A 25,339-nucleotide genomic window follows, 5' to 3' on the forward strand; every position below is an offset into this window, starting at 1 on the left:
TGCAGGGAGCCTAACCAACCTCCTCTTCCAGAAATATCTTAAATCGAACTTTCTTAGCCAAATTATCCAAATAAAATTATTAGATCTACATGTATCACGTCAAATTTTGAGTTATTTTCGGAAAAAAATCTTAATAATCTGACAAAACGATTCAGTAAAGGAACTATTCCTATGGATTCATTTTGATCAAAATCTTGTAGCGTTCTTTGTTGTCACCTAAACGAGTTATTTATCTTGAACGTTGGGCCTTATTTCTTTATTTAGGGTGAATTTATTTACATACAGACAGACCATTTTCTGAAAGCCTGTTTGTTCCTGACTTTCAGATGAAATCTCGAAATTAGACCTTACAACTTATCGCTATACTTATTCTAGTTATCAGCAACTCCAAATTCATTGATAAAGGGCTTACTTTAAGTGAGTAAAGGATGTATTTATTAAATCAAAGAGTGACTCGCCTGACCCAGGCCTATGCGTGACAAAATTTATTATATTTATCCTTGAACAATAACATTTGTATTTTTTAAGTTATTTTTTGTTAGTTTGCTTTTAATATTTTAGCCACAAATATTCGTAGAATAACTGGTTTAAAAATTTAGTTTACGAGACTTTTATTTTTTCACAATTTTAATTTTAGTGAGATTCGCAAAATGGGGAAACAATTAATAATGGAAATCCTATTACGAAAATTGAACACAATCGCAATTCTTTCTCAACTACGATAAGCAAAATAAAAAAAATATTATTTGAACAAAAAAATAATAAATAATACATCAGCTTCGTGGGTGTTTTCTAGAAGCCTTGCGATCGCTAACAACGTCTTGGATACTCTTATAAGCAGTCAATTTTATTGACTAAAAAAATAAATCTCAAAAATTTGCTGCAGATGATTTTGTAGGATATTATCATTATTTTATTTTTAACTTTTTAATTTATTAGTTAAGTTACACCAGCGCTAGATACGCCAAAAGTAACAATGACAATAACTGACACCACTACACAAATTGAGGGGAGAAGTTACCGCAGTGATAACACTCCCTAAATCGTCTCCAGGATTAGCTACTACTCTCTTCAGAAGAGAGAAAATCGCGAGGCCACTGGCTGATTTTAATCGTCCAGGAGGATGATCTGGAAGGTGATGAGTTGATAAATGGCGGACAAGAGGATTGTAGAATGAGAGTGCAAGTTCTGGATGAAAACTTTTTATAGCGAGTTCGTGGCAAACTGACCTACAAACCAGGAATATCCAGGTCTGTGTGGATGGTTTAGATTTGAAACGTAAAATGGTGCCGTTAACGATGGTGCGGAGAATTTTTAGACTGAAGCGATTGAATTCTTTGAAAATTGGAGCGTTTCTTTGAACCCTACAGTTCAAAACCAGTACATCCTGGTGGGTTTTAGTAGGATATTATTTAATTTAATTAAAAAAATTTAAACTATTCATCTCAAGGTGGTGTACAATATAGCCAATCATTACGTTCCCTTATTACCACAACTTTTCCGTGTAAGTTCACATCATTTCTCTTAAGAACTTAAGTTAAATCAATTTTTGACAGTCAGAAGTCAATTTTAATACATTTTATAAAAAGAAATCATATTCTCAACCAGATATTTATTTTTAAGAGCAATTTAACAAAACTATAATCACAATCAGGAATGTATCGGACTAAGAAATAAGGAAATACGCTTGTGAACAGCAGTTTAGTCACAAACTGGTAGAATGTGGCCGGTGTAAATCAATAGCAGACTCAGTTCTCAACTCAGTGTGTTTGTATGCCAGATATTGCCTGAAGAAAAAAAAACTTAATAATGTATAACAAGATCTCTCCGGATTATTCCTTAAGTTGCTTAAATATTTGCTACTTTATTTTTCAACCTATTTATAGGTGAATAAACGTTGGAATCTGGATACCTGTTTGTATGTGTGTACATATATTTAATTATTAGTAGCGATTGCTGCACGGTTTTCAATTAATTTAGACACTAAATATTTAATTGAAGGTGTGAATGTTTAAATAATAATTTCATAACTCCGTAAAGAAATAAACATTTATCTAAGCTTTATCTAAGAGGGTAAAAATACGAATTTGGTGGAGTTGATCCAATAAGGAAGTGAATAATGTTTCGCTACAATCGCTCGTAAAATTTGTAAATCACAGCATTTTGTGTTGTGCGTATTGCCTATGGTAAATATTTAAGTTTTCATTTTTTTTTTAAATAAGTACACAAATAAAATAATGCGTTATTCTAAAGGTAAATTCCTTTTACATGTTCGGGGTGCTTTTAGAACTCCTGTGCTTTAAACTAATTAAAAGAATCTTGTTTACATATTGGGGCCTAATACCATGATGCTGTGATTAATGAATTTTTATGTGATATTGGTGAACACTTCTCCTAAAATTAGATCAATTGCGGCAAACTAATAGATAACTTACTAATTACAATAGTAGTAACTAATCAACAACAGGATTACCAACCCACTGCTAGTTATGGAAACAAAAAACGGTGAAAAATGGAACGGAGATTCCTGGTTCGAATCCAGCTCTTGGTCCTTAGATTTTCTCTTTCTAGGAGCTTCTTACAGCTAGCCTTCCGTTGATTGCCAGTGTAGTCTGTAAAGAGAGGTGCACTCTCCAGGAATCTGTGCATTGATAGGAGCTCTGGGCTAAAAAAAAAAAAGAAGAAGTAAACTAACGTAAAATTAAATACAGCTCTTGCAAAGCAACCCTGCAAAACATGAAGGCTATTATCATCTTTCCTGACATAAGGGCACCTATTCTATGAAGGACCTAGGGCTGGTGAAACGGCCTCTTTAAGTTCTAAATTGTAGGAGGCGCTCCTTCCTCGACTTCTGATTTGGTAGTTGAACGTTGAAGCTCTGCCTGAAAAATAAACGATTCTTTTAACTTACTGTAGTAATCCGGTCTCTCAACATCGTTTTGGTTCATTTCCTCTTCTGATTTTCAAGTGCCAGAGGCATCATATCTAATTATATCAGAGATTTTAGAGTAGTTTCTTCTCTTCCAAGGGACAATTAAAGAATCTTGTCTATTTTTTTTTTTTTTTAATGTTCAAAGGCGCGTCAACATCTAAGGTTATTGGCGCCCGGAACTTTTTTCAGTGCACTGCTGGCCTCCGGACAGTGTTCCCTCGTTACAGACACCACTGTCCATCACCGGACAGTGAGCTGTAAGAAGCTCCTAGGAAGAGAAAATCTAAGGGTCAGCAGCTAGACTCGAACTCGGGACCTCCGCGTGGGAGTCCAGTACGCTAACCGCATAGCTAATCCGTTCCCTGAATCGTGTGTATTAGAATCAGAAACAGATTAAGAACCATTTACATACAGACTAATTCCATAAAACTAGCGATTCTAGCAATACTAACTTAAAATAATGCTTGGCTACAATAATTCCAATGTCGTTTTACATTAATTATATTTTACATAAAGTATTGTATAGATACCGACAATCTCAGAAAATGCATATGCTCAGATCATACGTTACAATAATGCATATTTACATTGATAGATTATCATAGATTATTTATCCTAAAGAGAACAGCACATCCTCCTTTTTTACTTCTGATGAAAGGTTGGATAGGCATCATAACCGACTGCCTAAGAAGACTTTTGCCATCCTTCCATGTCTGATGGAAGCGAATTGGGTCTAGTCTTGCCAGTTTAGTCCTGCTGGTCTAGCAGTAATAGGAATTATGCCCCGTTTGGCAGTTGTTTCAAATCAGAATACAACTAATCAGCAGGGAAAAGGATTAGCTCTGCGGTTAGCGTACTGGGGACTCGCACGCAGTGGTCCCGAGTTCGAATCCATCTGCTGGTCCTCAGATTTTCTCTTTGTAGGAGCTTCTTACAGCTCACTTGTCCACTTACAGTGTTGTCTGTAATGAGAAAACACTGTCCGGAGGCCGGCAGTGCACTGAAAAAAGCTCCGGGCGCTAATAACCTCAGATGTTGACGCGCCTTAATAAATACAACAACTAGCTAGCAGCAAATGATTACCTACCAATGTCCTTCTTGAAACAGTAAACATCAATATTAAAAAATTGAAATATAACTTAGCAACTTTTAATTTGTTTCTCAACTTTTAAACTTCTGAAGTTCAAGTTAATCCAATAGTCTAAATTCAATAACCTAACCTAACCTTCAGCGGGGTTGCCCTTTCGGACTAATTTTAGAGTTTATCTATTGAATTATAGAAACGAATTATAGAAGCTGGAAAAAATTGAACATTGCACTCGCTAGTAAAGCTCTTTTTCTATTTTCTTCTATTTAGCGCGATGAATTCCGTTTTAACTAATCTTAATTTCGCAACGGTGCGCCGGCGGTAATATTAGACTTCACTTTTTGTGCCTCAGCATACACTATCAGTTAATGACATCATTTTATTTATGACGTGCCATAAAAAAAATAATAAATAAATAACAATAAAAAACCTGGAAAACAATTATTTGTTTTTCCCTCTATTTTAGAGAAAATATAACCGTTCTAGTTATTGTTTAAATCATACAATTCTTTGAAAGCATTATATGTATATTGTTTGTACAAGAGGAAGGATTGATATTCGGTTCTGATTTTTACAATCTTGTAGATACGTTGTCTAAAATAATTATTGTAGTGACGTAATTGTTCAAGTGATTCTATTGCTTATTGATCGATTTAAACTTTAAAGACGCGATAACGTTTGACGTTATTACCCTTCGTTTTAAGAGATATGTTAAGGATACAGCGGTTGCTTTTTTCTGATAATAATGGTAATGAATATTATGCTTGTAGTACATTGTTGTCGAATCATGTCGACAAGATAAGTGAGTAGATGTCGATTGCAACCTCTTTTTTTTGCCTTTGCACACTCTGTTCACTCCTTTGTTTATTTCGAAGTTGTGGTTGATTCTCTTATTGGTTATTGGATGAAACTCCGAAACAGTGAAGATTATAAAAACAGGCAAGCTCTGACAGCTGAAATCCCGGACGTATTCTCTCTCTGTTCAGTCTTCAGTCTATTCTAGAAGTTTATTTCAATGCTATAAATTGAACTTCAGTACAGCAGCATGAATAAAATACTAATAGAAAGCATGATATGCTTTGAAACTTCTCAAGCTAGTCTTCTTTAAATAGAACTTATCTAACCTTGAAATCTTGTTAAGTCTATTAAAGCGTTGACTACATTGTCTTAAACATCAATCTGGTCTTTATTCAATTACGTAATGACTAAGAATAGAAATCTGACGTGACTACTTACTCGAATTTCTCTTAATATTTCACTCACAGTTGTAACTTACTAATTTCTTCAAGTACCTTTAATTCTTGTTCTTCAAGTACTTTAGCAGGAATATTACAGAACTTGTCTGATCATGTCTATGCAAGACAGAGAGGAGATATCGATGGAAATATTGTTTGTTTGCATCCTTGTTTAGACTCTTTTTTTTTTCATCTTAATTTCGATCATTCGTAGGAATTGCTTTCATTGTTTCATTTGAAGGGAAGAACATGGTTTATCAATGGAATGGAGTGCTCATGAAATAAGGGACTCGCAATTCAAAGAACCCATTGATGAAGACATGTAAGAAGGCTTTCTAAATCTATGGGGTTCAAGTGCTGCAGAGATATCAAGGATTCCAAAGCCCTGAAATAGTTAGATTACTGCCTTGTCTGGTCCATACTAGAGTACGTCTCCATTTTTTTATTCTTTTTTTTAACGCAGGCGCAACTACATAGATTTAATAGATCAAAAAATGAGCACAAAAAACCTAAGCAAATAAACATACAAAATGGCGGAGAACATTACGTGAAAACATGACCCACAATTTTCCTTTACCTACTACCCAAGAAAATAACCATTATTCCCAATTTTCTCTTTACCCTTACATTATTAGTGTAGAAAACAAGAGATTAAGCCAGAAAAATCTTTAATTTCTTAAGTATTTATTGAAAAAATGTTTTATTGCATAATTTGATTCTTCATTAAATACCTACGGAGGAAAAATTAGTAAAAAAAAATTAAACTGCTATTTTTAATAGAAATAATTAACCATAAAGAATTGGCCAATCACAGCGAAGAATGGAAGTGTGAAAAGTAGGTTGGTAGGAAGTGCCAATCATAAGTGAGAACTGTATATTAAACCACGCCCATCCCTCCTTGTATGTCACACCACGCCCATAAAAAAATGGGTGATCTGTATTTTTCATTTTTCTACTTTCTGCCATTAGACGTCTCGCAGCCCAATACGAGTATATTAAAATTACATAAATAATATTATTGTCATAAAATTTAAATAAAACACATGAGTGTTTTTCGTACTTTTCGAAATGGCTGAAATTACGAACTGAAATATGAATGAAATGTTGGGTACTTCATGATTTTTGTCCCTTTTTTTTGTTTAATTAACCCTTATACTTTAATTTTTAAACTGTAAGTTCTTTGTTAAGATCAATAAATAGACGTTATTTTAAACTGATTCCAAAGATTTGGAAGCTTGGACTAAATCATTGTAAAACATGCAAACACCAGTTAAGTCGACATACGATATCAGACGGCGGTCACAGTTGGATGAATAAGAATTTCATCACCACAAAGGCGAAGTCTAAAACATTCAGAATGGAGAAGGTTAACTTTAGATTATTCTAGATTTGTTTGAAGGATAATTAATTTAGTTAATTAACGCTTAATTTTGTTTTGATTTCATTTGAAAATTTATAAACAATAATTGCCTTGTAAATATAGGGAACTGGGAACCATTCGATTTCAACTTTAGAGTGGGTACCGTTCTGAGGAGCCATTTCCATTTATTTTAGAGTTTCATCCATTTTTTTACGTCAAAAAAATTAATGAAATTTATTAAGCAATTAATTTAGTAAAAAAAACAGCAATCTTCCCGCGAATTGTCAGTTCTACGATAGGAAATTCAAGAAGAGATTGCAGTGAGGAAAGAAGGTAGATAATTGCCAATTTCAGTCCCAATTTTTTGTATCATTTTTTCCCCCAAGCTTTCGACCTAGTCCTTAGATCGAATAAAATAGCAAATAATTTATCGATTACTAATAAAAAATAGGAAAGCTCAGTTTTGGTTGTTTAAATGTTCGCTTTTAGAGGTTATCTAGGTTGTATGATTCTCAGAACGGACAATAACAGAGGTCAGTCTGTTGTTGTTTGGAGATATAGTCAGCTGACAGCGTTTGTGAAATTTCCCCTCAGTAAAAATCATCACCTACAGGTTCAGTAGGTTTCTTTATGTTTATAACTGCTTAGGAATCTTTTTTTAAAAAAATAACTAATTTTCTGCAACCATGTAGGGATATTCTCATTACTCAATTAAAATCAGCTGTGTAATGCCCAACTTTACCTCACTAGTGGGGAAAATTCCCATTAGTGTCACTTTCCTCACTAGTGAGTGGAAAAACTTTATTGTGCTTCCTTGATATAAGAAGTTTTGTTATTAAATATTTTCTGTAAAACTTTAATAAGCTTATTTAACGTAACTAAATAATTAAAAAACGAATATTAAAAAATAAAAAAAAAATTGAAAGGAATATAGAAATAAAAATAATACTTTAATAAATAATTAGATATTTTTAATTATAACAGTTAAAAAGGTTATAGTGTTACCTTATAGAAATTTAAAATGGATTCTAGTGATTCCTGTTTAGAAAACACTCCTCCATCAATAAAAGAAACAGCAGAAAATGTAATAAGTAATGTAAATACGTAAGTAATGTAAATAATTGTAATATAACAATAAATGTTTATAATAAATAAATTACTTTTTGTAGACTGTAAAAATGAAATTTTTAATTTTTTTAGTTAATAGGGTGAAGGGACCAGTAATTGACTGGGCACCAGTAATTGACATACCAGATATAAACTGGTATTATAAGGGATATGAGCCGTTTTTAGTGGTGATTCTTTCAATTTCGTTATTGAGAAGCCTTTAGGCAGCAGTTCCAGAAAAATATTAATTATTGGAAGGTTCCTTGGTATCAGTGGAAGGTTATTTGTGTTAAAAGTTCAAAATCAAGGAAAAAACAAGCCGTTGCTAAGGAGGATTGATAAGAAAATAATTTTTCTTTTTTTCTTATTTTTCGTTTATTTGTTCATATATTCGTGTGGTTATCAATGTTCTGTTATAATTAGTATTACTTGTAGATTTCATTTATGTAGTTTTTTTTTTAATTATAAGAAGCGCTGAGGATTAAAATGGGGCTGTCAATCACTGGTCCTTGAAACGGCAATCTGCCCAGTAATTACTAGTCCTACAGCTTTTTTTTTGAAACCAGTGATTGACTTCCAGGGAAAATGATAAGATAGGTTGATAAATTTTATTATAATTAAAAATTCAATACATTGTAAAATAAAATCATTGATAAAAATCGGCAACATAAAATAAATAGTAAAACTTCCAACAAAATATGTTTAAATTAATGAATTAGCAAATGTACGCCTTATTTCAAGAGGGCATGCAGAATGATTATTCTGTACAGAACAACAATGTATGAACAACAAACTGGAATAGTCGAGATCGCCGAACAGTTTCACGAGGCCAACGTGAATGATAAAAACGACGCCCACTTATCGGAGTTTGAAAATCTCTCATTCTCCCTCAGTTTTGGGTCCTTGCCACATTCCAAAGAAGAAAGGGAGGAAATGGCTGAACCATAGAATTCCATCAAATAAAACGGCCAGGGGAAAAATGAAGCTCCCTCAAGAGAAGTACCAGGTGCGAAATTAAACATAAGTGGAGAAGTTGGTGACTTAGTGACGTTACACATTACTTACTTTTTAATCTAGTTTTTTTTTCATTGATGTTTCATTTATTTATTACTGTTGTAAGTGCGAATGCTTACAACCTGAGGCGGGACGCGATTAACGTGCACACAGAGTATATATAAATGAGCCCAAGAGGTAACTCAGTAATAATAAACAATCAAATACTGTTTAGATGCAGAAAATAAGAATGAATTACATTCAGATAGTTTGGTTTCGAAGCAAATGACACTGGCAGCACAGATTGTGGAAAATATTAGCGAAGCGCTCCAAAAGAAGGGAAGCGTAGGAGAAATTTGGTTCACTAGAAAGCGAACCCAAGGACGCGTAGATGCCATCAGTAGCAACGTTATAGGCGGAATGGATAAAACAAGGATGTGACCACATAGTCTAATCGGAAGTAGAGAGTTTGGTAAAGTGAGAACCAAAAAAAAATTCCCAAAAAGAGGTTTAAGTAACAAAATATTTAGCGGAAACTAAAGGATAAGAGAGCGGAAGAGTTGAGAGAAAGAGATAAAAGCGAGCCGACAGACATTGTGTACGATCTAACATGTATGTTAGCTAATATCTCCTTGGCACTATTGAAAGTAAGGGCTGTTATTCAAATTGCCTGTCTTGGCTTGGGGAACTTAATTAAAACTGTCCAGTAGGACAGTTGTGTAAGGGTTGGTCGTCAAAAACTGCATAAAATAGCGTAATGTTGAAAAATATTAGATTATTTAGGTTTGCCTATTTAAAAACTGATTAATTATGAATAAGACCGATTTTTGTTATAAATCCAATTGAAAAAGTGATTTAGGTGATTTAAGTGATTTATTTAGATTTAAAAGTGATTTTGAATGCCTATCTTATGTCGTTTCATGAATATATTTGTATGTCAATTACTGGTCCCACCCCATGTCAAACACTGGTTCCACCGAAAATTCGGTATGTCAATTACTGGGTCATTGACAAATTTTCAAAAAAAATCATTTTTGGTTGACATAAAGATCGAATTTACTGCTTTTAAAATATTAATAAAATAAAATACATCCTACTGGAGCGGTACAATTTTACAACCTACACCTGGAGCCAAAATAACGGAAGTTATTCTACCTTAAACTCGAATTTTTTCTTAAGCAGTCAATTACTGGTCCCTTCACCCTAAATGGTTGCAGAAAAAATATAATATTTAACTCTAGTGTAAAGTATTTTCCTCACACTCGGCAATTTGCACTTGCGCTCGCCTCGCTTCGCTCGCTACTACTACTTACTACTAAGGAAAAGTACTACTTTCCATACTTGTTAAATAAATAACTAAATTCTCTCTGAATTATCACCCAAATTAATGTCAGTAGATTTCTTGAGAGTTCTAGTATCCCATTAAAAGTGGAAAAAAGGTAGAAGTTCGCAGGGCTCGGTATTTGACAGGTGATCCATTCATAAATCTAAACTAGAAACTTTTAAAGTGCAAGCAGTTTGTACACGAGTGCACGTATTTTGTAAATTTATAAAAAAATAAAATTCATAAGAAATGATTCATTTTATTGCAGTCGATTCAGACACATGTATGTGTAATGCAAATATGACAGTGTTTGTTTATTTATTAAAACCGGTTCTATTTCAGGTGAGCCAACTTATTCTTGCTAAAAAAAAAAAAAAAAATAAATAAATAAACTGGATTTCTCTTTAACCAACATACTTTCTGCTTTTTATGCATAAATAATAATAAATCTAGGGGAATTTCAAGCTAATAAAGTTAATAAAAGTAAATGCTTGTAAAATAAAGTGAAAAATAAGATATTTTTTCCCCATGAAAGATTTGCAACGTTTTATGAATGTCCAATGCAGGCGGTCGCTGTTCTCGAGGATACCGTGATCAACGGAGTGGTCACGTCCAATCTTGAATTAAAAATAAATAAAAATAAAAATTAGTAACGCAAAAAAACAAAAAGCCGGCTCCAGTCTTCTTAGTGGGGATATTTGTAATTTCTATGTTGGCTGTACTGATTCCAATGTCACTAGAGTGAGCAGTTTTATTATTGCGTTATACGAACGTTCATTAGTTTCTTTTCAGTTAACTAGTTGGCTTTAAAGATTATAGTTTATCTTTTTCTTAGTTTTATTACATTCTGTTGTAACATCTCTTTGGTTTTAACCATTGTGTAACAAGTCCTTAAAATATTTTTTTTATTCTCAGTGTTAATAAGCTAATTTAAAAACAAAACAAACAGTGCCAGTGTTGTTACAAATTTCCCTTGTTCATTTTGTGAATCTTTAGAAAAGAAACCATCCATTTTTCTAGTTAAAGTCACTATAAGATTGGTTTGTATTTTATTTTTATGAATAATCATTTAATTTATTGGTAAAGGCACCACTTACTTATATGTGAAAGTAGGTAGTAACTTATTTAATAACTTAGTTTAGTGAAACTTTAAAAAACAGAATTTTAACGTTTTATGCATTAGTTTTATGCTGTGTACAGGCATAATAGGGACAACTCTGCTTAGATACACAATTCCATGATTTGAATAAAAGGTTAATGAAGTGGTCAACGACTTCTTCGCCAAACCGGCAAACAAAACGTTGTGTTACAACCTGATCTCTTTTCTTCCTCCATTTCCCTGGGCGTTTTTTTACTCATTACAAAAAATAATGTATATTTTTGCAACACATTGTATTAATTGCCTCGATTTACTTGTAAGAATAAAAATGTTTTTTGGATTCCTTGCATAACATAAGTAAACAATTTAAGAAGCCTTTAGATTGTAATATATTCAAAGAAATAGTCAGCAAATAGCTTCAGTAATCATTAAAATACTCGAAAAATAACCATTTAAATTGTGGCTAGTTTAGAGAAATCGCCGTGAGAACCACCCATAAAGAAATCGTGATAATTATGGTTCTTCTACTGTGCAGAACCTTCCTTAAAATTTGGAGAAAATTTTTTGTAAAATTATGTTAATCAAATTTTCAATGTTACCACCTTTATTTTTCCCCAAATTACAGGAAAACTACAAAATTCTTACTAAATGTTAGTTGAAACATCATTTATATAATATAAACGTTATGTACATGAGTCATAACAGTTGTGTCATGATAATATTTATGAGAGAAACCAAATTACTGCAGAATTCCTGTTAATGAGGATAAATCTCTTTTTTTAAAAAAAAGTACCAGTTACTGAAAATATAGTTACTTAATTAAATGAAGCCATGTTTTGTATGTACCACTTTGATGATTTGACTTTTGATTTAATTCAGATTGTTCTCGAATTTGAGTTATTGTCAATATTATTCACTTCGTTAAAAACATTTCAATGGGAACCCATTGCGTTAATCTCCATACTTCGAACCCAACAAAATTACCAATTTTCCCGGAGAGAAATGTTACAAATAAAGTGGTAAACTTACAAATATATTGTAGTAAAAACCATTTTGGGGAAAAAAGTTCCCATAAAACTGTAAAATCTACTTAGTATTGGTACCCCTGATTGACAGAATTTTGAGTAAAACTGTTCCCATTTTTGGAAACCAATTGTTTAACCCAAAAAGGTTATTTCTAACAATAACTTGAAATTACAAAAAACTGCATGGAATGCAATAACTTCTCTTTAAAACTGCTAAGAAAGTGATTAGTGCATTGTCAGGCTTTAATTTTTTTTTTTAATTTATCGGTAATCGATAAAGTTTCTTTACCTTTTTGGGTGCCCTGCATCAGGAGCTTTTCATTTAAGGTGCGTCAACATCTTAAAGTTATTGGCAAAAACTGGAGCTCTTTTCACAATACTGGCTTTGGGACATCACCGGACAGTGAACTGAAAAAAGCTCCTAGGAAGAGAAAAATCTAAGGGGCCAGCAGCTGGATTCGAACCCGCGATCTCCGCTTTGTAATCCAGTATTCGCTATCCACTCACCTAACAAAACCTTCCATCGCTGTTATTAAATACTCTTCATCTTTTTTCGCATTTTATTTACTTATTGTAATTATAATAGATGATCTAGGTAAATGTTTTTATTTTTATTAAATTGTAATCAGTCATTCCAGCAAAAAAAAAGCTACAAAGTTGTGAAATATAAAAGTATATTTACTAAGAAATTTATTTTTCTCTTAAATGTTAGTTCGATTGAATTTAAAAGTGAAATCAAGCCTTAACGTTTAACCAAACAATGTTCAAGGACAAATTTGTTTTGCAAAAATAAAATTAAAATTGCCACATCGCAAGTGCCGTTAGAAAAACCAGCTTTTTTAAAATGCTACTTAAGGTAGAACACTCGAAAGTTATCACTTAAAATGCAATTATTTTAATTAAGAAAACCAAAATATGCTTACGTAAAAGAAGAAAATTTTAAATTGTTAAAATTCAGGGTAAGAAAATCCACAACTGGAATTGTCTCCTGAACTCCATGGATTGTTCACTTTTAGGGGGATTCTCTCGTAAATGGCTCCTAGGATTTTATGTAAATTTCGGACATAATTTAGGTACACTTATTTTTTAATTAATATTACTTTAACCACTTTTTTTTTTTTAAACAAAATTCGTTCTAGGGCTATTTCCGGGGGAGCAGCGGATGTAGCCTTCCCAGTAGGGTTACATTTAAGAGTACGGTTACTAACTGATAAGAACAAAGTATGACTACTTTTCGGAGTTTGAAGACAATTTTGGAGAGTTTAGAAGCTTGTGGAATAATAGTCACAGAAAGGCTTGTGAGTAGCTCTAAGCTCGTAAATTTAAAATAAACATTGACTAGAAACTACTTACCCATTTTAAAAACATTAACAATTAAATAACCTCGTATTTAGCTGTTAGCAGACGTTCCATTTATCCAACCCAATGAATAACTGCGCATTACTTATCGAGAGGTTATAGACCGGGCTTTGTGCTTACCTCGGCACCTTTTTCCATTTACAACAAGCAAAAGATTCTATTTGAAATAGTACTAAATTAACTTTTTACAGAAAATGCGATAAATATTCTCCGCGCCATTCTTATAATAATTGTTTTTTAAAGCTAAAAATTCTTTAAATGTGCAATATTTATCTTAAACATGATATCGTAATACGAGGGTCGTTTGAAAAGTCCGTGCAAAAATAAAAACTACTAAATTTTTTGGGGTAAACCTTTTTTATTTTTCAACATAGTCTCCTTTTAGGCTTATACACTTCGTCCAACGCTGCTCTAGTTTGTTGATCCCTTCCGAATAATAGGATTTGTCCAAGTCTGAAAAATAGCCATTCGTTTCTGCAATCACCTCCTCGTTTGAATAAAATCTTTTTCCCGCCAGCCATTTCTTCATATTGGGGAACAAATAGTAGTCCGAGGGAGCCAAGTCTGGAGAATAGGGGGGATGTGAAACGAGTTGGAACCCTATTTCCATTAATTTTGCGACCACAACTGCTGAGGTGTGAGCTGTGGTGCGTTGTCGTGATGGAAAAGGACTTTTTTGTGGGCCAATCGTGGGCGTTTTTCTTGCAGCTCGGTTTTCAAACGGTCCAATAACGATGAATAATATGCACCTGTAATAGTTTTACCCTTTTCCAGATAGTCGATGAGGATTATTCCTTGCGAATCCCAAAAGACAGTCGCCATAATCTTTCCGGCCGAAGGAACGGTCTTCGCCTTTTTTGGCGCAGATCCCCTCTTGGTAATGTATGTATCCATGTTTCATCCACAGTGACGAAACGACGCTTAAAGTCCTGCGGATTCTTCTGGAACAGCTGCAAACCGTCCTTACAACACTTCACACGATTTTGTTTTTGGTCAAGCGTGAGCAATCGCGGCACCCATCTTGCGGATAGCTTTGTCATGTCCAAATGTTGATGCAAAATATTATGTACCCGTTCATTCGAGATGCCGACAGCACTAGCAATCTCACGCACCTTCACTCTTCTGCCATCCATTACCATATCATGGATTTTATCAATGATTTCTGGAGTAGTAACCTCAACAGGGCGTCCAGAACGTTCAGCGTCACTTGTGCCCATATGGCCACTCTGAAAATTTTGAAACCACTTATAAACTGTTCTAATCGAAGGTGCAGAGTCACCATAATGTTTATCAAGCTTCTCTTTAGTCTCCTCAGGCGTTTTGCCTTCCATAAAGTAGTGTTTAATCAACACACGAAATTCTTTTTCGTCCATTTTTTAAAAATCACTCGACTTCCTCGATTCAAACGAATGCTAAACACAAAGAAATAGACCGATCTGGCTGAAACTTGGTGTGTGTTCTTCCAAGAGATGCTACTAACTAAACATAACCTTGATACGCGCCAGTAGTGCTATCTCTCTGACTTTGCACGGACTTTTCAAACGACCCTCGTATATGTAAATATTTAAAAAATATACTTACACAAACATGCAGAATATGTACATTATATTCTTAGGCATTCTTAGCCGAGCGGTTATAGGCTAGACCCGCAAAGCTAAGATGTATTGTTGGTTAAGTGGATTCAATTCCCCCTGTCTAGCCCTTGGATTGTATTTAATGTTTAATGAAAAGAATTTATTATAAATAAAGTATGTTTGCCTTTCGTTTACGACACCTTTGGACTTAAAAACTGCCTGAAATAAAATAGGCATCTACTACGAGTACATTAATGTACTTCAGCTCTAAGGCGCCACGGTAGCCGATCGGTTAGAGGCGAGTCCTGTAAAGCTGATATATATTGTGGTACTGGGTTTGATTCCCGGTCTTAGACCTTGTGCATTTTATATTAATGGTTAGTAAAAGAAATTTACAGTAAAGTATGTTTGCTAGTCGCCTCCGTCCACAACACCTAATTTGGTATTTGGACGTAAAGCCTGCCTGAAAAAATAGGTAATCACTTTTACTTCAGCGCTATCTAGTCATCATGTTAGCTATGTGAGACAGCCAATCTTTGGAGATGGGGACGGAAGATTGGATAAATAGATAAGAAAATTGTTAGGCTTTTAGGCAGACTTTTTGTTGAACTACTTATCGTAATTTCTTCCCAAACATCGTAGGGAGTTGTGGACTAGCATTATTCTTCTGTCTATCACAGTCTAACATCGCCTTTATCGATGCCTCAACAGAGTCACCTGCAAAGATTGGTATTCTCTTGCAGAATCTACTCTTAAAACAGTTTACAGTCGATTCAGTACATAATGTTAACAAACACTGGCATCTAAGGGAGCCACAATAGGTCTTACAGATCACAGTAGATTATTTTCTATAAATTCTAATCTAATCGATGGAATATCTAAAACTTTTGCTCCTGTAGTTGCATATTTTTTGTTAGCCATATTCAGAGATTAATAAATGCAATATAATATTAGATCATCTTTCCAAATTCTGTCTTAGATTTTTCTTACTGTATTTTTAAAATTATTAGTTTGGCGTACACTTCAGATTTAATTATAAGAATACGAGGGGGTACCCAAAAAAAAACGGAATTATTTTTTAAAAGCTATTTATTTACCCCCTTTCAAAATACTCTCCATTACAACTAATACATTTGTCCCACCGGTGCTTCCACTGTTCGAAACATTTTTTGTAGTCATCTTTAGAAATGGCTGACAGCTCCTTCTTCGTTTTTTTCTTGACCTCTTCAATGTTGTCAAATCGGTGACCTTTCATGCCCTTTTTCATGCGTGGAAATAAGAAAAAGTCGCACGGAGCCAGGTCAGGCGAGTAAGGTGCGTGGGGCAGCGGAACCATGCCATTTTTAGCCAAAAACTGTGTAACAGAGATGGCTGTGTGTGCAGGTGCATTGTCGTGTTGGAAGAACCAGTCTCCTGTTTGCCACAAATCGGGTCTTTTTTGGCGAACACTATTGCGCAATCTTTTCAAAACTTCCAAATACAAGGTTTGATTGACGGTCTGACCTGGGGGGACAAACTCTGAATGGACTACGCCTTTGGCATCAAAAAAGCAAATCAGCATTGTTTTGATGTTTGACTTGACTTGACGACATTTTTTTGGTCGGGGTGAAGATGACGTCTTCCATTGGCTCGACTGTTGCTTTGTTTCTGGGTCATAACCATAGCACCATGACTCATCACCAGTAATGATCTTTGACAGAAAGTCTGGATCAGTTTCAAGCTGTTGTTTCAAAGCACGACATGTTTCAACTCGATGTTCTTTTTGATTGTCAGTCAGAACTCGAGGAACAAACTTGGCAGCAACCCTTTTCATCCCCAAATCTTCCGTTAAAATTCGCTGAACCGAGCTCCAAGATAACCCACTACTCTCTGACAGTTGATCAATTGTCTGTCGACGGTCTGTGAACACCAGCTCTCGAATTTTTTCAACATTTTCGTCGATTCGGGCAGTTGATGGACGTCCAGAACGAGGTTTGTCATCAATCGACATGTCGCCATTTTTAAACCGAGTAAACCACTCGTATACTTGAGTTTTTCCCATAGCGTCATCTTTGTAAGCTGTTTTCAACATTAAAACACTTTCAGCAGCATTTTTGCCGAGTAGAAAACAAAATTTCAGAGCTGCACGTTGTTCACTTAAACTTGCCATTATAAAAAACGAAAAAAGAACAAAACAGCGCTGGTAAAAACAATCACTGCAGATGAACAGAACAAGCCAGGCAGACAACACAGGCAGGACTGAACTGGCAAGGAATTGCGCTATACACGTCTAGCGGCAGAAATGCGTACTACATAAGCTCCATGCGCGGCAACGCAATTCCGGTTATTTTTGGGTACCCCCTCGTATTTATTTGAATTAGAATCTCGCAGTTAGAGAAATTATTAGAGACAAGCCTTTTCTTTTTACGCCACATGTAAATAAATAATTAGATATACGAAATATTAGGCTTGTTTATGCAATTAAATCATTTATACGAGTTTTTATCTAAAGTGGGTGATATTTATCTGCACTCTGTTAGACAAACGTCATAATAACAGATGTCCCATAGTGAAAGATACTTATCCAAAATTCATTAGTAATTTCTAATTAATTTGTATTTCATACATGTTATTTAAATTAATGAAAGTTATTTAATATATTATAATCTAGAATTCATTTTCTTCAACTTAAAAAAGAATATACCTAAGTGGTGCCTTTATTTATTCGATTTTCGAAAACTTTATTGATAAAGTTGTTACTTTGTAGTGTGACCAACATACAAAAGTTAATAATGTCATTGAACATTTCATTATAAGTGACTTTGAACCCCAAAAAAAAAGACGATAGGAAAATGGAATACGGCTTCCCAATAGTGATACCAGACTACAATTGTAATAAAGAGCCAAGGGTGCGCATTTTGGAAAAGGAAATCAATGATTTTGTGGTGTTTTACTATTCAAAAAGTGAGTAAATAATATTATTTTAAAGTTTGCTTTTTTTAGTTTTAATTTTAACTTAGTAACATCTTTCTAACTTGGTATCTGGGAATTATAGCTTAATTGCTTGATTTTATGTCGAATGCTGTCGACTTTTCAAGCGCAGGACTGTGAAAATGTTGAATATCTTCTTAGAATCTTTAGCTGGACGTCGCTACCTCTCTGTTATCTTCCAGTTCTTACCTCTAAATTTGTTCTTCAGTTGGTTGGTACCATTATGCGTGTTCGAATTATCAACCTTTTTTGTCTTGTTAATCAAATCTAATTATCAGTTTGTGCCTATAAATTATTAAATATTTAATTTTTCTTTACATGGCGATCATCATCCACGTCTCTTCTACCGCCTTAGCGGTGTGATGCTTCCTTCTTTTTGTAATTCTTCCACAATTTCTCTCCGTCCTCTGCCAAAGCTCTTATGTAGTTCCACACAATTCCTCTCTTTACTTGTATGTCTCATCTTCCCATCTGCGGTCTACCTCTTCCTCCTCGTCCCACCATTTGTGCTTCATATCACTTTCTGTCAGAACGGTGCCCATAACCATCTTTGCCTATTCTTTTATGTTACTTCTTTTAATGGCTGTACATTCAAGATGGTTCTTAACTGTGGCGTTACGAATCATATCTGTTCTGGGTCTTGCCCTCTTTGTTCCTCAGACACGTTGTATTTTTTTTTTTTTTTTTTTTGCGCATCGACGTCTGTGGCCATTAGCGCCGACACGTTGTATTATTTTTTTTTTCTTTTGTGTTTCTTAGTCCATCTCCAGAACTCCGATGAGTATATGTAAGAAACAGGAGAAATGTTCGACTTATAGACCGGCATCTTCCTTCTCTGTTGACTGAGGAAGCCATTTCTGACCCCTCGTAAACATCCTACCAATGGCAACCGTTCTTGGCTTAAACTTCTCATACACACTCGCCCACCTTCGCTTAGATGTGTGCTCCTAGGTATTTAAACTATTGACCTCGTCCACCTATACTCGGACAATATTAACCAAATCCTTAGTTAACAACACGTTTATAATTATCGTTATAATAGTTCAACTGACTGGTACATATTTAATTTCTCTTACTCTATTGTAATCGTGCAGATTTTCGATTTTTTGAGATATCTCCAGCAACATCTGTTTTGAGACCAAAAAAGTGTTGTTTTTTTTAAAAAAAAAAATTAAACAACGTGTGTACATGTTTTCCCAAATCTCAACTCAAAAATGGAAAAATCACCGGAAATTCAAATTTGATATTTCCTTTAGATACCAATAGAAGACGTCACATTATGGTTTCGGTCAAGGTCGGTCTACCGGAAGTACTATAACTTTACTGATTCAATTTCCCGGTTTTTAAGATTTTCTTTTAAAAAAAAAAACGGTTCTAAGAAAAAGCTCATCTTCCCCAAGTTCCGATGAAGAGGACGAAACAGGAATCGAATTTGAAGAGGAAAGTGATGCCATTTTAGAAATCGATGAAACTGAATGTACAGGATATGGGGAAAGCTACAACAAGACCAGAAAAAAAAGATTGGTTGGAATGCACAATATGCCGGAAGTCGTTTCACGAAAATTGCTCTTCTTTTGCATACGCTTGCCAAAATTGTAGTAAAAGCGCATTTAAAAAGAGGAATAATAAGTAAATATTAAGTAACCATTCATTTTTTTCTGTTATTTTTACGTTTTTCTAGGTGCAATTTCGTTTACAATATGTGGCCATCTCTCCCAAGTCACATTGGCCAACTCACCCAACCCAGTGGGGGGATAGATGGCCAATTGCTATTTTTTTTTTGTAAGAATAAAAAAATGTTTCCCTTAGCATTTTTTCTGAAATTTTTCCCTTATCTTATGTTTGTGAGTGTATGAGGTTTCCAAAAATAATAATAAAGTAAGCCTTGCCCTTACCAAAACTTTGCAGGCACCCTCCAAATAAAATGGTGGCCATCTCACCCTACTTTACCCTATACAAAAAGTTGTAAATGTATGGCTCTTATAACTATTTTAGGAGCATTTTTCCGAAAAAAAGTTTGATTAATGACATTTTTTTGGAATCGTAGGGATTAGGTTTTCCTCTAAATTGACATTATTGTTCATTATACAGTCTTGCCACTTGTACAATTTAAAAATAAAAATAAAAAATCACAAGTGGAACTAAATTTATAATTCTTAAAAAAAAATCGGCTGACAGTACTTTTTTAAAGTAAATTTATGATAAGAATGCTTTTAAGTTACGTAAAATAATAAAAATAAAACTTATTTGTACCACATAACTTCCTGCTGCATAGTTAATGTTCATGAAATAAATGCACGTAACTACAATTAGCATAACTGCTGTGCTCATTTACTCTCCTATAAATAAAAGCCATACGTCGTAAAGTGGTTGGATTATAAAGTGGTTGGATTAACTACAGAACCAAGAATATAAATTCTTTTTTAAATAAATTATATTTTATTTATTATTAAACACTGTTTCGATACAAATATGTATATCAGTGGGATTGACCCATACTTACATTTGCAAACATAATTAATTAAAGTTCCAAATAATGGTACAAAATTAAAATTAACTAAAAACAATTCTCATAATCAAAAATTAAAATAACTTTCCTGTTAACAGTAGAAAATAAATTAAAAAGAAATAATAATTGTATCTTAAAAAACTAAAAATTATAAATTATATATTTTTAAAGAAATTTTGATTTAGATTTGATCTAGTGATCTGTTCATTAATACTGTGGTTATCAATTAAATAAAAAAGCCCTAAATTTTAATGAATTAATTGTAAATAAAAATAAATTGCCAGGCTTACTGTTTAAGAGTGATTTCATTGTGGTAACAAATAAAAAAGATGAATTTACATTTACCAACTCGGGCACAAAATGTGTTCTTTGTGAGGCAAAAAAGGGGACATTTAACGTAAAAATGAAAACAGTCCATTAGTTCATTATTCTTACAATATACACATTCTTCAAAATGCTTTAAAATTAATGAGGTGCTCTGATAGGTAAATTTAGATATACAGTCGACTCTCGATAATTCGAATTTATCGATAATTCGAACTCTACAGCTGCTAACTTCGGTAAACCGAAAAAATCCAGTGTATTTAGATAAGCTCAATAATTCGAAATCCTTTTCCCTTAACAACAGGGGGAGAGAAGGCTCTATAATTCGAACGAGGCCGCTTCCGCTCTTTATAATTCGAATTTTCCCTAGTAATGTTTACTTCTCATTTTCCGCTTATTGTTCATTTCCTGCGTAATGTTTCCCTCCTTTCAGCCCAGTTTAACTTTCCAGTTCTCTTTCTTAGTTTGTCACGATAGGAAGTACGTCTCCCTTACTGTATCCGACAAAGAAAACAGTATCGTGGCCGTGGAAAGTGGTTCGAAAAGAAAAAGATATCGCCAAAACTCTCAATATTCCACCATCAACGCTTTCTACAATTCTAAGTCACTTGACTAAGTCAAGCCACATTGTAACAAAAAACTGTTCTTCATTTTTTAATTAGGTACATATGTATATTATTATTTATTGAAAGGTTAATACATATGTAATTTTTTTGTTCTTTTTTGTCGTTTTCATTATTTTTACTTTTTTACTTGTGGCTATATACGAGGGTCGTTTGAAAAGTCCGTGCAAAAATAAAAACTACTTAATTTTTTGGGGTAAACCTTTTTTATTTTTCAACATAGTCTCCTTTTAAGCTTATACACTTCGTCCAACGCTGCTCTAGTTTGTTGATCCCTTCCGAATAATAGGATTTGTCCAAGTCTGAAAAATAGCCATTCGTTTCTGCAATCACCTCCTCGTTTGAATAAAATCTTTTTCCCACCAGCTATTTCTTCATATTGTGGAACAAATAGTAGTCCGAGGGTGATCCACAGTGACGAAACGACGCTTAAAGTCCTGCGGATTCTTCTTGAACAGCTGCAAACCGTCCTTGCAACACTTAACACGATTTCGTTTTTGGTCAAGCGTGAGCAATCGCGGCACCCATCTTGCGCATAGCTTTGTCATGTCCAAATGTTGATGCAAAATATTATGTACCCGTTCATTCGAGATGCCCACAGCACTAGCAATCTTACGCACCTTCACTCTTCTATCATCCATCACCATATCATGGATTTTATCAATGATTTCTGGAGTAGTAACCTCAATAGGGCGTCCAGAACGTTCAGCGTCACTTGTGCCCATATGGCACTTTGAAACCACTTATAAACTGTTCTAATCGAAGGTGCAGAGTCACCATAATGTTTATCAAGCTTCTCTTTAGTCTCCTGAGGCGTTTTGCCTTTCATAAAGTAGTGTTTAATCAACACACGAAATTCTTTTTCGTCCATTTTTTGAAAATCACTCGACTTCCTCAATTCAAACGAATGCCAAACACAAAGAAATAGACCGATCTGGCTGAAACTTGGTGTGTGTTCTTCCAAGAGATGCTACTAACTAAACATAACCTCGATACGCGCCAGTAGTGCTATCTCTCTGACTTTGCACGGACTTTTCAAACGACCCTCGTACGTATGTACATACATATATACATAATAAAAACTCTTAATAATTCGAATTTTTTTCCCCCTTCTTGATAATTCGAAGTCTCGATAATTCGAATTTTTCTTGTAGTCCCTTGGATTTCGATTTATCGAGTCGACTGTATAAATTTCCCAGATAATCTAAACTAAAAAGATGAGGATTTAGCCCTTCTTCTTTAAAAACAAAATTATAACTTATATTACTAGAATATTATTTATAGAATTTGGGCCCCTCAAAGAAAAAAAAAAGTATAAAAAATTACCAATTCATTTTCTGGCATAAATTCAATTCTGACAAATCCAATTTTGTAAAACCACTTTTTGGGCTCACCTCTTGTGACCTCAATTGACCCGGAGAAAGTATACTCAGTTTGAAGTATGCTCTACCACCAGCAGCAACATTCTATCACCGTTATAACGGTTATTCTCCTTCTTCTTTTTATATATTTTTATAGTATTATATAATAAATAACAAATTTTATGCCGAATATTTTTTTTTTAATAATTTCTTTGCTTAGATTTTACATCTAAATTACGAACCCAAATCCTCATTTTTTCCACGCTTTTCAACTTGTTTATAGGCTGACAATCTAAAGTACTGGTTCTAATTTTCATGGTTCAATGCCGTGACAAAGGGAAATAATACCCTTTTGGTTCTAAGACTGAACCTACTCGAAATATTTTTTTGGAGGGAAGAAAATAAATAAAATATTGACTTTTTTCTGCAACCATGTAGGGAAGTTCTCATTACTCAATTAAAATCAGCTGTGTAATGCCCAACTTCCCACACTAGTGGGGAAAAATTCCCATTAGTGTCACTTTCCTCACTAGTTAGTGGAAAAACTTTATTGTGCTTCCTTGATATAAGAAGTTTTGTTATTAACATAAATATTTTCTGTAAAACTCTAATAAGCTTATTTAAATTTATTTTATTTAAATAATTAAAAAACGAATATTAAAAAATAAAATAAAAATTGAAAGGAATATAGAAATAAAAATAATACTTTAATAAATAATTAGATATTTTTAATTATAACAGTTAAAAAGGTTATAGTGTTACCTTATAGAAATTTAAAATGGATTCTAGTGATGCCTGTTTAGAAAACACTCCTCCATCAATAAAAGAAACAGCAGAAAATGTAATAAGTAATGTAAATACGTAAGTAATGTAAATAATTGTAATATAACAATAAATGTTTATAATAAATAAATTACTTTTTGTAGACTGTAAAAATGAAATTTTTAATTTTTTTAGTTAATAAATCTAATGGTTGCAGAAAAAATATAATATTTAACTCGAGTGTCAAGTATTTTCCTCACACTCGACAATTTGCACTTGCACTCGCCTCGCTTCGCTCGCTACTACTACTTACTACTAAGGAAAAGTACTACTTTCCACACTTGTTAAATAAATAACTATTATTTCAGCTTTTATTGAAAAAAATCATCTTAAATTTGTTCTCTACGAATATTTATATTTATTATGCTATAATGTTTAAGAATTAAAGATACAGCGTCTCCTGCACATGCGTAGTTGTCCACCATAATTGTGATTGCTGTTTGATAATTTGAAGGTTTTGAAGTCTGTCTTCTGGAGTTGTTAGAAATGTGTGACGCACTTTAAATCGCTCAGTCTTATTTTAGTTAGAGAAATCGATCGTAATTTCTCGGGCAAGCGTCTAATCTGCTTCCTCGCTTTTTACTTTATTTTAACTTTTTTACATAAATTTAATATTTTGTTACATACGGCCAGGTAAAAAAAATGAAAGGTTTTTCGTGCTGGAATTATTATATTACTATTTAAATTTATAATCGACAGTGATATTGGTTTTAATTTAAAAAAAAAACTTATTAATTCAACAGCAATTCAATTTGCACCATTTCAATTATTTCAACCAATCAGGTGCATATTACGGTCTCATGCGTCGTCATAGTATATTCCATTAACCAGCTGATACTAAGGTAATGTTATTCCTCCCAGCTGAAATTTTCGATATAATTTACTGCAAATTTAACTTCAGATATTAGGTATATCTACCCAAAAATAAAAATAAATTAAAATGCTTAAAATAAACATTTTTTTATTTTATTTTAAAAAGTATGAAGTGTTCATCATTTTTGTTTTCATCATCAATTTCATTGGTAATCTAATCCAATAATTTAATCTTAATTCAATAATTGGATTTTGGTGTTTTGAGTAGATTAATAACTCTTAACTTGTTTCAATGAGACAATCGCCCTCGTGAACTGCATGCACTCGAGAAAATTATCAAAGAAACAAGGCAATCGTTTTATTTATCAAAATTATCGAGAAAATTATCAGATCTATTGAGTGAGATAAAAAAGTGAAAATTAAAATTGAACGCTTACTTTAGTACAAAAGGAAATCTCCATCTTACTTTCACTTGGAAAAAACAGAAATAGAATTAAAAGATCTAATCATAATCTCTCTTAAAAAGATGTTTCGATGGAAAATATAGCCATTTCCAAAAAAATATACTATTTTTGCTATTTCCAGTATTTCTGTCAAGAAAGGGAAACGTGTTTGGGATTTCCTTGCTTTGTTAACATTTTACAGGGAGCTCTTTCTCAGTTACGTATCCTACATTTTATCACGACCAGTATTTCGTAATAACAAAATACAATTAAGTTCAGAGAAGTGCCCATCTGTAGGGGGAGCAGAATTTTTGAACGGTCAGTCTCTGAAAATATTTTCTAGACTTGCTTTTTTTTTTTTTGAAAAAGTGGGGGTGAC

At 33.4% G+C, this 25,339-nt stretch overlaps 1 protein-coding gene and 1 long non-coding RNA gene across 15 annotated transcripts in view; one reads left to right on the forward strand and one right to left on the reverse strand.

Moving 5' to 3' along the window:
* The window catches only part of mtd (TLD domain-containing protein mustard), a 510,063-nt gene that overhangs the window by 294,380 nt on the left and 190,344 nt on the right, over positions 1 to 25,339 (forward strand). Inside the window, exons 1-2 of one of the 14 annotated variants that reach the window (XM_074129456.1) lie at positions 10,807 to 11,078; positions 17,842 to 18,038. The exons of the other annotated variants lie outside the window; for them this stretch is intronic. Coding sequence (XP_073985557.1) covers positions 17,927 to 18,038 — 112 coding nt within the window. The 5' untranslated portion in view covers positions 10,807 to 11,078; positions 17,842 to 17,926. Of the gene's footprint in view, positions 1 to 10,806; positions 11,079 to 17,841; positions 18,039 to 25,339 lie in introns of those variants that run through there. 14 annotated transcript variants of the gene reach the window in all.
* On the reverse strand, positions 1,265 to 13,629 carry LOC141454820 (uncharacterized). The gene is made up of 3 exons (XR_012458980.1): positions 13,516 to 13,629; positions 2,478 to 2,882; positions 1,265 to 1,787 (listed from the first exon to the last, which is right to left on the reverse strand). It is a non-coding gene; the product is annotated as an uncharacterized lncRNA (long non-coding RNA).

This window comes from Rhodnius prolixus, unplaced genomic scaffold, assembly GCF_049639745.1.
Source record: "Rhodnius prolixus isolate KJV_2025 unplaced genomic scaffold, Rpr scaffold_9, whole genome shotgun sequence".
NCBI classification, from domain to species: Eukaryota; Metazoa; Arthropoda; class Insecta; order Hemiptera; family Reduviidae; genus Rhodnius; species Rhodnius prolixus.